Source organism: Microcebus murinus, chromosome 13 (genome assembly GCF_040939455.1).
Source record: "Microcebus murinus isolate Inina chromosome 13, M.murinus_Inina_mat1.0, whole genome shotgun sequence".
NCBI lineage: Eukaryota > Metazoa > Chordata > Mammalia > Primates > Cheirogaleidae > Microcebus > Microcebus murinus.
The window spans coordinates 9,700,585-9,713,150 of record NC_134116.1 but is presented as its reverse complement, the minus strand read 5'-3'; the positions used below and the strand labels follow the sequence as shown (position 1 = coordinate 9,713,150).

Genomic DNA, 12,566 nt, shown 5'->3' with positions numbered 1-12,566 from the left:
AATCACCATTAATTACAGTAGGAGCTCCCCACTCTGTCAAGTTCTTAAAATGTGTGCATCGAGAAGCATGTTTTTTAAAGTATTACTTAAACTCTGAGTAAAATACTTATTAGATAAAAAAACCAATCTAAACTAATATTTCTTTCTTCTAAAACATCCATGTTTAGATTTATGTTTCATGTTTTTCACAGATATTTATTGCTTTGCTTTTTCCTGCCTAAGGATCCAACAGAAGGTGTATTCAATTTGCTTTTATCTAAAGGCAGTTCTCTTTATTTAATGCAATTGTTATTTACTCCCTTGGGATGTTCTACATGTAATAGGTGATGTGAATTGATGTTTCTGAGAAGCTTTACTGACTATGCAGTCTCAGGGATGTCTTCCATTTTATTTTAAAAAGATGTTCTATCTCTCTTTCTCTCGTTGGTCCAAAATATTTTACCAAAAAGCTTAACTTTGGCTCGAGAGTGAAACAAGTGAGGTTTAAAATCTGGTCCTGTCACATTCTGTCTCTAAGGCCTAGAACAAATTGTTTATACTTTGTAAGCCTTAGCTTCCAATACCTAATTTTTAGGATTCTTGTGAGGATAAAAGGAGGCTGTGTATACTAAGCCTTAGTACACTCTCTGTACTTACATCTGCTCAGGAACTGTCAGCAATTATTTTCACTTTCAGTAGTGTTAAGAGTAATATTTTCAGTAGCAGTAAGTCATTATTTAATGTTAGTTTTATTTTTAGAAACAATAGATTGTTTTAGAATGATATATTAAGTTTAACTGTTTCATGTATCTGGTGCACTTGAAAAACAAATGGTTAAACTTGCTTTCTATACAGCCATATTTCAAAGAAAATTAGATTAAACTGCACAGATGATATACTTACTGTATTTCAGCACCATGTGGGTTTTTCTAAAGTGCCATGAACTTCAAGTATATATATTAAAATCAATGAGCAAATTGATTTAAGAATAATATCATGCAAGCAATGGGAAAATTATGATTGATTTAGTGTTTCTGGATGAATGAATTCTTAGCTTTGTGTTTTCTGTCACCTTAGTTCCTTTACTATTTCTACTCAAGTAAATAAAATGATATATTTTTGTTTTTCAGTCCTTCAAGACTGCTTACAATTGATTGCGGATGGTGACACACCCACTATACGGAAAGGTAATAAAACAGCCCCAACACTGTGTCCAGTTAGGATTCAGCCTGCTCCAAATACTTGTAAACTTCAAGTCTAAAAACTGTACTTGAACTGCATTTCCAATCAACCATCCACCTCAAAACTTTGATGTTAACATAATAAACTTAAATTTATTCAAAACAACCAGGGAATAAATATTCAGGCTAAAGTAGTAATCTAATAAGCAGAATGACCTTAGAAACAGCAATATTTAGAAATTTTAAATAATTGGCATAAAATAAAATTTTTTATTATTTAGAGATCATTTTGTCTTCTAAAATGACTCAAGACTATCTTCAAAACTATTAATTCTCCTATTATTTATCAGTTGTAAAAATCATAATAGGATGAAGAGGAAACTGAACAGATCATTAAAAACTGAACAGATCATAAAAAAATGATTTTTTGGATAAATCTCCAATGTCAAATTATTGCTTGATAATTTACCATTTACTTATAGAGGTAGAATGTGTTTTAAGCTTTTTCAATTATTTGAAGTTTTTTGTAGCTTTAATTATAGACAGATAAGTGTTTTCTGTAATAATGGCCTGAAACCACATTCATGAAGAATAAACTTTTAATGCCTTTTCCAAATATATCACCCAGAATATTAATCCAGAGAAATAGCCCTTGAAATGAGAGTTTGATTGTCAAATAAGTTTGGAAACACAGCATCACAGTCACAAGGCACATTAACAAATTATTGAAGCTGAGACATCCTACTCTGACAAAACACTCTTAAAAAGTCTTTAACACTTTGCTTCATTCAGTTTTTCACAAAGTCATGTGACTATGTCACACTAACATGTATCAACATCTCCCAGAAAGCAAAATATTATTTTGGGAAATGCTTCTCTATAGTGGCTACTGTTTACACAAGATAACTAATGAACAAAAATGTACTAGAAAAGAATCTTTCATCCATTCACACATTCATTTATTCATTTATTCTACATGTATTAATTAAGAACATACAATATCCCAATTACTGTGTGAGCTCTGGGGGTCACAGAGAATAAAACATATACAGGTGCCTCTCGCTTTACAATGGAACTATGTCTAGATAAACCCAGCCCAAATTGAAAACATCCTAGATTGAATATACATGTAATACGCCTAACCTACCAAACATCATAGCTAAGCCTAGCCTACCTTAAATGTGCTCAGAACACCTCCATTAGCCTACAGTTGGGCAAAATCATCTAATGCAAAGCTTATTTTATGATAAAGTGTTGAATGACTCGTGCAGTGTTTTGAATACTGTACTGAAGTGCAGTTTCTCCTGAATGGGTATTGCTTTCACACCATCATAAAGTCAAAAATTCATAAATCAAACCATTACAAGTCAGGGACCATCTCGCAGTTTCCTGCTTTGATGGAGCTTACCTTTTGATGAGGAGGAAACAGATAAAAACCTACAAATGAACGAGCGAAATATAGAATGATGAAAGGAAATGCTGTGGAGGGGAACACAGCAGAGCAGGTGGGGACAGGGGACTTGGGGCTGTGAACCACAATGGGGAGTTCAAGAGTGTCAGGAGGTTAAGCTAGGGTATCAGGAATGGGTAAAACTAAACTAGCATGGATGATGGATGTGAATGCCTTTGTAATGATTCCCTGGAGTGCTATTTGCATCTCTATTTTTCTCTGAGACTATCCTAAATGCAACACAAGTACCAAACTATTTAAAAATCTATTGTTATTTATTGCTCTACATTTCCCCAAGTCATGTTTGCAACTTTTAATAGGAAGAAAACTATTTCCTCTGGGAAAAAAAAATAAATCTACAAGAAGATCTTAAGGAACAAAGATAAAATTTTTAACATTTATTTGGAAAAGATTACTTTATGCATCTGGCAAAAAATAAAATGCTGTAAATCACACCAAAGGACGCGGCTGCTATACTCCACTACAAGTGTGAACTGTACAGCGTGTTATGTGCAGTGTGTTATGTTACAGTGTCTCCCTGGAGTGGTGACTGCTTCCCACTGATGAGGAGGTGCTGACCTGCTATGCCTGCACATTTTGGGTGTAAGGCTTGGCCTTGTGATGAGAGCAAACCCCTTGAATAGTATATAAATGTGAATGTGATGGACATTTTAGCAGGGAGATAGAGGTAGATTTCATTTTGGTAAGAAAGTTTGTACTCAATGAAACATTTTTACTTGCACAAGTCTATAAGAAGCCTTTTGGGGAAAGATGATAATATATTAGCATATTATTATAATATATATTATTGTCTTATTGCATTATGTGTAATGTCTTGAGATGAAACCAGGTTAGGTATTCCAGAGGATGGAGGATCACAGGGCTGTGTTCATCTGATATTTTGAATTCCTATCATTGCTATGCCCTGTGCTTTTGTTCAGGCAGGGAAGGTAAAGGTCAGCTACTCAAAAGAGAAAAAGGCAAGAGGGTCTATTAGGGTGTAGACTCATGTCTTTCCTGTTTCTTTCTTTTTTAAAAAAAGTTTAATTTGATTTTTGAATATGTGGTACATTTACATGTTACAAACAATTAAAAAGCACAAAAAGTGTAGATTAAAAACTCTTACTCCCCTTCTCATCTGTCCCCACTCACCCTACTAATAAGCTACCACATTTATCATTTCTTGTATAATAAGACTCTGTTTATGTAAACACAAACATATTAGAATGTAGTTCTGATCTCTCCCTTTCTCATGCTAAACCTAATGTCCCATTCTTGCCATACATAATTTGAAAACAAGATTATGACCTGCTTTCTTTACTTAACAATGTATATTACAGATATTTTGATGTCTGCACAGGGTTTCCTCATTATTTTAAAAAGATGCATAATATTCCAGTATATGAATATAATTTATTTATGCAGTACCCTACCAATAGACTTCTTGGTGACACTCTTTTACAATGATGGTGCTTCAAAAAATAATGGTGTACTTTCGTAATTTCCCATATGTCAGCATGTGTGACATATGGGAAATCTATCCCACATTGTGGGATAGATTTTGAATTTTGACAATTATTGCTAAGTGGTTCTGCAGAGGTTAATTTTGTTTGTTTGTTGTTTAGACATTTACTCACCACTATACTAACAAGGAACGATAGGGGTTATAAAATGTTACACTATCACTGGCAATGAAAGAACATTAGGTGAAAATAGTATCTCTTAATTAGCTGAATTTTAATATGAAATGAGTGGGCCATCTTTTCTTATGTTTTAAGAACCATTTGTATTTCTGTCTTTATATTCTGCCAATTTTCTGTTTCTATTTTTATATCTGTGAGCCATCTGTTCATATTCTTTCCATTTTTCTATTGGGCTGGGCTAATGGTCATTTTTAAATTGATTTCTGTGAGCTCCTTGTAGCTTAAACAGATTGATCCTTTGTTTTATGCATTGCAAGCATTTCCCATCATGCTGTCATTTGTCATTTTAATTTTGCATAAGGTATTTTGGGTTTTTTGGTCATTATTTATGTTTTTGGTAGGGATTCTGTGTTTAGAAAAACCTTCTACATTTAAAGATAGCAAGGAAGGCTTCCGAGTTCCTTCTGAATCTTTTATGATTATTTTTTACATTTAAATATTCTATCTATTGGAAATTTATCCTGATATGAGATGTGAAGTATGTAACCAACTTAATTTTTTCCTTGGAGGCACCACCAACTTTTTAAAAAAATAGGTCATCTTATCCACACTGTTAGAAGACGCTAACTTTAACATATTAAATTGCTGTATTTGAGCCTATGTTTTTCATCTTTTTTGACTTTTCTATTCTATTCTATTATATTGATTCTTCTATTTATGTACCCTCTAAAATGCCCGTTTAGTTATTAGGGCTTTATATTGTTATCTGGTAAATCTAATTCCCTCCTCAAATTTTTTTTTCACTTTTAAATTATCGTGTTCTTCATTTTTTTATAGGAATTGTAGAATCAGTTTATCTAGTTATAAAGGAAACAGAAAGCCTTCTGATATTTTTGTTGGATCTTATTATATTAATAAGTTAAGGAAAATATACTTATGATGACAGGTGTTCCAATGAAATCCAATCCAAGAACATGATATATATTCATATTTGTTCAGTCTTGTTTCTTTCAGTATATATTGAAATTTTCTTCAAGTAGGTTTTCCATATTTCTTGTTAACATTACAATAAGACAATTTTATCTTTTCAATTGCTATTATAAATGGGGATACTTTCTTTCATTATATCTCATAGCTGTTATTCTTTTTGTGTATGAAAACCTTGAATTTCATGATATCTCTTTTAATATTAAGGTTAAAATACTTTCTTTTTTGGTTTGCATTTCCCTAATATGACTTTCCTCAAAATCTTATTTCCTCAAAATCCCTGAAATAATTTGTTTTCTGTGTGTCTCATGTATACAGAACAAAGTTGGGCTTTACTTTTTGATTTCATCTTAAAATAATTTATAATCTAATTTATATTTACCAATCTCAGAAATATGTTTGGATTTTTATTCATCATACTATGCAATATCATGTATTGTTTTATACTTTAACTAAGGAATTTCTATTTTATAGTTTTAAACAGATGTCTCACTATTGCAAGCTATTTGCTTTGCTTTTTCTGTGTGTGCAGAGCTCTAGTGCTTACCTTTATAGTTTTTTTACTGAGATCATATTCATGTAACATAAAAGTAAAGTCTAGTACATGTATTATTGAATATTGAATAACAGTCCCTTATCAGGTATGTCTTTTGCAAATATTTTCTCTAACTTGTCTTTTCATTCTCTTGACAGTATCTTTTGCAGAGCAGAAACTTTTCATTTTAATGAAGCCCAGTTTATCAATTCTTTGTTTCATTGATTGAGGTTTTGGTACTGTACCTAAAAAAGCACAGCCAAACCCAAAATTATCTAGATTTTCCCCTATATTACCTTTTAGAGGTTTGATAGTTTTGTACTTTACATTTGGGTCTGTGATCCATTTTGAGTTAACTTTTGTGATGGGTATAAGGTCTGTGTCTAGATTCATGTTTTCCTGTGGGTGTTTAGCTGTTCCAGCTAGTTTTTTTAAAAGACTGCTTTTTCTTCATTGTATCGCCTTTAACTTCTTTCAAAGATCAGTTAACTATATGTGAGTCAATTTCTGGGTTCTCTATTCTGTTCCATTGATCCATTTGTCTATTCTTTCACCAACACCACTCTGTGTCATGATTATCATAGCTCTATAGTCAGCTGAAGTAGAATAGTGTCAGTTGTCCAACTTTGTTCTTCTCTTTCAATTCTATTACTATGTTGGCTTTTCTGGGTTTTTGCCTCTCCATAAACTCTTTAGACTCAGTTTTTTGATATGTAAAAAATAATTTGCTATCCTTTTGATTGATTGGGGTTGCATTGTATCTATAGATGAAGCAGGGAAGAATTGACATCTTGACAGTATTCAATCTTGCTATCCACAAACATAGAATATCTCTCCATTTATTTAGTTCTTTAATTTCTTTCATCAAAGTTTTGTGGTTTTTCTTATATAAATCTTTTACTTATTTTGTTAAATTATGTCCAAGTATTTTAATTTGAGGGAGTGGTTATGTAAATGGTATTATGTTTATAATTTCATATCCCACTTGTTCATTATTGGCATGTGGTAAAGTGATTGACTTTGTATATTATCCTTGAATCCTTCAACATTGTAATAATCACTTGTTAGTTTTCATTCTTTTGTTCCATTGATTGGTCTGTAATTTCCTATTTCTGTGTATGATTGGAAATTTTTTGTTGAAGATTAGGCAATTTGAGTATTACAATGGGGCAAATCTGGTAATCAGATTTCCCCCATCTGCAGGATTTTCTGTTGTTGACTGTTGTGGGCTGTAGTTGTCCATTCGTTTAGAGACTTTTCTAAAATATTTTTTTGCTTACACTGTATTCACTGTTCTGTGTGGCCACTGAAGCTGTTCTATTAAATCTGATATCAGCTTGATAGAGATTTTCTTATCTCTTATCCTAGTCCTTTTCTTAAGCACTAGAAGGCAAAAATAAAATAAAAACACTTCCCTGGTCTTTGCAGATTGGCTCTGAGCTGGGCATTCTTGCAACTCTTAGCCAGCCTGCAGCTCTGTGTTAGTCTTTACCTCCTACATGAACAGAGCCCAAAGATCAGGGAGGGGTGTAAGCCTATGATACTCTAAGGTCATTTCTGAGCATGTATCTGGCATTGAGCATGCATGCTGCACTCTAGATTTTTTAGCATATGCAGTAGCCCTTCAAAGTCTGTATTTTCTTCAGGTATCTTCCTCCCTTAGCTTCCTCTCCTCAAGATTTTTGATTAGTCTGCTTCTTGCACCCCCATGCTATAGGGGCTCTGGGCTGTGTATTTTTTTATGTGCTTTTTGCTGATTACTGCCTGGGAAGCTGCTTCCACCTGAGGGTAGCCTCCAGACAAGTCAAAATGCACAATCACAATGTTTTGTAAACAAAGTGAGTATTGCACTCCATGCCAACAGCAAGCTGCCACCAGGAACTCAGGTGATCATCCACATGGCTGCTATCAAGCTGCAGAATCGGCATAATAAGTGGGTAAAAGAGTGCCACAATATTTTCTTACTAAAATTTTACAGCTTGTTTTTTCCTTATTAAGCACTCCCTTGGTTGACATAAGTTTTTTGATTAGATTACCTACATTAAACAAAATTTAGATTATATCAATTTTTATCAGCTTAATGGTTGCTTCAGTGAAAGGGCTAAGTTTTTGAGCTTTCTGCTCTGCTGTTTTCCATGAGATTACTCTAACCTCTATAATTATGTCTTTTGACAATATCTGTTGATTCTCTATTCCAGTCTATGATAAAATTAATGATTCCTCTTTTTTGTTGTTTTTTTTTTTAAATTTCAGAATATTATGGGGGTACAAATGTTTAGGTTACATATACTGCCTTTGCCCCACCCAAGTCAGAGCTACAAATATGCACATCCCCGAGATATTGTGCACCGCACCCATTAAGTGTGAATATATTCATTTCCCTCCTCCTCCCCACCTGCCTGACACCTGATGAATGTTACTATCATATGTGCACATAAGTGTGGATCAATTAATACCAATTTGATGGTGAGTGCATGTGATGCTTGTTTTTCCTTTCTTGTGATACTTCACTTAGTAGGATGGGCTCCAGCTCCATTCTGGATAATACAAGAGGTGCTAGTTCACCACTGCTTTTTGTAGCTGAGTAGTACTTCATGGTGTACACATTTTATTAATCCACTCATGTATTGATGGGCACTTGGGTTGTTTCCACAACTTTGCAATTGTGAATTGTGCTGTTATAAACATTCGAGTGCAGATGTCTTTTTTATAGAATGTATTTTTTTCTTTTGGGTAAATGCCCAGTAATGGGATTGCTGGATCAAATGATAGTCCTACTTGTAGCTCTTTGAGGTATCTCCATATTACTTCCTATAGAGGTTGTACTAGTTTGCAGTCCCACCAGCAGTGTATGAGTGCTCCCATCTCTCTACATCCACATCCACATTTGTTGTTTTAAGACTTTTTGATAACAGCCATGATCATCAGAGTTACATGATATCTCATTTGGTTTTGATTTGGTTTTGATTTGCATTTCCCTGATGACTAGAGATGTTAAGCATTTTTTTAATATGTTTGTTGGCCATTAGTCTGTCTTCTTTTGAAAAGTTCTATTCATGTCTTTTGCCCACTTTTTAATGCAGTTGTTAGAAATTTTTCTTGTTGATTTTCCTGAGTTCTATATAGATTCTAGTTATCAGCCCTTTATTGATGTGTAGCATGTAAATATTTTCTCCCATTCTGTAGGTTATCTATTTGCTTTAGTGATAGTTTCCTTGGCTGTACAGCAGCTTTTTAATTTGATCAGGTACCATTTATTTATTTTTGTTGTTGCTATGATTGCTTTTGGAGTCTTCTTTATAAATTCTTTCCCTAGGCCAATGTCTCCAATAATTTTTCCAACATTTTCTTCTAGAATTCATGACTTAGGTTTAAGTCTGTAATCCATCATGAGTTGATTTTTGTGAGAGGTCAGTGATGAAAATCCTGTTTCAGTCTTCTACATGTGGCCATCTAATTTTTCCAACACTATTTATTGAATAAGGATTCTTTTCCCCAGTGTATGTTTTTGTCTGCTTTGCCAAAGATCAGATGGCTATCTAAGGATGTTTTTTTTTTTTCTGGGTTCTCAGTTCTGATCCATTGGTCTATGTCTCTGTTCTTGTGCTGACACCTTGCTGTTTTAGTTACTGTAGACTTGTAGTATAGCTTGAAGTCTGATAAATTGATACATCCCAATTTGTTCTTTTTGCTTAAGATTGCTTTTGCCAATGTTATTCCTCTTTACTTCCTCTATCCTTCCTGCCCTTCATCATGCATTCCTTAATGTTTATATATGTACTATTAAAATGTTTACATTTATAGTATTTGATTTGTCAACTTTAAATTATACTTTTGAGCTTCAGGTCTTACAAATGCAGTAACTGATGAATTGATTATCAACATATTTTCTCCTCTACTTTTCAATATTTGTTAGTTATATAGGTTCTACATTTCAAAGGGATAAAACAGTTTTATTGTTTCTGTTAAATTGTTCTCTTTATGTGTTTTTTCATAGTTTTACAAAGATATAAAATCAATAATCATGGTAGGCCAGGCATGGTGTCTCTTGAGCCTATAATCCTGGCACTCTGAGAGGCTTAGGCAAGTGGATCTTTTGAGTTCAAGAGTTCGAGACCAGCCTGAGCAAGAGCGAGACCCTGTCTCTACTAAAAATAGAAAGAAATTAGCTGGACAACTAAAAATATATAGAAAAAATTAGCCAGGCATAGTGGGGTGTGCCTGTAGTCCCAGCTACTTGGGAGGCTGAGGCAGAAAGATTGCTTGAGCCCAGGAGTCTGAGGTTGCTGTGAGGTAGGCTGATGCCAAGGTACTCTAGCCTGGGCAACAGAGTGAGACTGTTTTTTTAAAAAAAAAAAAAATCCTGGTAATTCCTTTAGCTGTTGTTTCCTCATTTATACATTTACTTTGCCTGAATTTTGTTCTCTGCTGGTTTACTTAAAATGTGCTAATGAAGAGGAAAAAAATGGTGGACTAGAAATGGCCTGTCAGCATGCCACTTCCAAGAAAAGAAGTGGAAATCACAGGCAGCTGAGTACGTATAAATCACTCTTCTCTGAAGGAAAACTGTGAAATCACAGGGAAGAAATGCAGGACACTCAGTGTGGGAAAAGAAAAGGTGGTGGGACAATATATTCAACAGTGATAGGAGACCACAACAACTATACTGACTCAACTCTCCCTGATACGCAATGTACTCTTTTGTTTGCAGTAGCTCTGAGATGTTGCTCATTTTCATCTTTCTTTTGTTGTTTGTTTTGTTTTCCAATTCCACATACACTGGTGATCCTTTACCTTTTTTTGTCATCTGGTTCCATATTTTTTTCTCAAATCCTTTAACTCTTCATTTCTATCTCATTTAATTTTGTACAAAATCTATTTTTCTTTTGGAAACTTTTACTTTTATCTTAATTAGATGAATTTTTCCCCCTCTTCATTTCCCTAATTCTTCCATGTCACTAAAATTTCCTGGATTGTCTATATGTAGGAGATTTCTGTTTGCATGTGGAGGGTCTCCCCCTTTAGCAAGTTGGGTTTTGCTGAACCTTTGTGCCAGGCCCTCTCACTATTTTCCATGCTTCTCTCTTCCCTTCACCCAGCTTTAGTGTCATCTCAGTTACTGACAGTTATTGACAATCCTTACAGTTATTTTGGAGAATATGCATCTACCTTTTCTTTTCATAGGATTTACAGGAGGTAGAAAAGGAGAGATGATTTCAACAATCATGTTGACAGTGGAAGTCTCTTCTTTATCTCTACTTTTTCAAATAATTGTTTCAAGGAGGCTATGCTGGGGTTTATTTTTAATCTCTCAATCAATTTTGAAACTTGTTGACACCCTTCTGCTTGAGATATGTGCTTCCTTTGGTTGTTTCTTTAAGTCATTTTCCTGCCCTTTTGGCTACTCCTTTTTAGTGTCTTTGCAAATTATTCTTCAATGTATTTCTTAAATATCGACACTCTTCAGACCCTAACTTAGTCCCATTGTCTTTTCAGTGTTCGTATTTCCTTGGCATTCTTAACTATTCCCATGACGTTATTTAACATATATATATATACTGATGACTTAAATGTATATCTTTAGCCCAAATCACTTTCCTGAGCTCCAGGTCAGCATATACCTCTGTCTATTGAACATCTCTTCTTGAATATCTTGGTGACATCTCAGCCTGAACTCTAGAACTTTTCCCCAGATCTATTCATCCCCCAGTGTTCCCTGTTCCAGTAAATGCCATGACTATGATTGAGTTGTTTATTTCAGAATTCTGGGTGTTATTCTTGACTGCTCCCTCTAATTCAGCACATTCATCTCAAAATTTTATCAATTATTCCTCTTAAATATACTTCATTCCCATCTCATCATACTAGTATGAACCATCATTATCTCCCATCTTGACTGATTTTCTTTTGTCTGGATTTGGACCTTTCCTGACCTTATAGCCACATAATGATATTTCTAAAATACAGATATAATCACTTCTCTCCACTGCTCACAGTTCCACACGGCCTCCTCCCATTGCCCTTCAGATGGGTCAGCCTACATGTCCTGCCTGGTTCTGTTGATTTCCCTAGCCCTCCCACGTCTACAGACTCAGCATGTCATTACTCTGAATTACAATGCCAAATTATAATTGTTTTATATAACAAAAAGTATTATTTTAATTGATTTATTTAATTTACCTTTTAAAAGGTATTATCAGTATCTTCTTTCTTAAAATTATTTCAAGAAGTTTTAAGTTAATAAAATAGAAAATCAAGAGAGGTAGAAGTGAGAGCTGTCAATGATGATGGCTATCTGCAGCATTTATTTTTGGTTATTAAGGGAGGCAGCACTAGATGTATAAATATTTGGGAGAAAATTTCTTGCTTAGAAAGTAGAATAAAAAATAAATATTAATGGAAGATATCTGGTTTTCTATAAAACTTTGTCATCCTAAAATTTATCTACAACTCTTCCATATACATCAGAAGAGGAAAGCTCTACTGGTTAAGGAATGATGCAAATACATGCAAACTGTGTTCACACATTAATACTGACATTATCTGTATTTTGGGGTATTAATGTACATATTAATTTTTTTAAATTTTTGACATTTATATACATCGAATATTTAAAACTTGATGAGTGAAGCTGGAAATGTCAAACCATTTATTTGAAGGTACATCTATATTTTAGCTGTTGATGTACAATTAGGTATTAATAATTTTGAAGTTTACTTCTAAATTCTTAAATATCTGCTGTAAAGGGTGATGCATAGTAGTTTAGAAAAGCTCTACAGAGTAAATATTAA

General features: G+C 33.8%; 1 protein-coding gene across 1 annotated transcript in view; it reads left to right on the top strand.

Moving 5' to 3' along the window:
• Window positions 1-12,566, top strand: part of TNFSF13B (TNF superfamily member 13b) — a 36,241-nt gene that overhangs the window by 15,428 nt on the left and 8,247 nt on the right. The window contains exon 3 of the mRNA XM_012752029.3: window positions 1,110-1,166. Within this exon, the coding sequence (XP_012607483.1) occupies window positions 1,110-1,166 (57 nt within the window). The remainder of the gene's footprint in view (window positions 1-1,109; window positions 1,167-12,566) is intronic.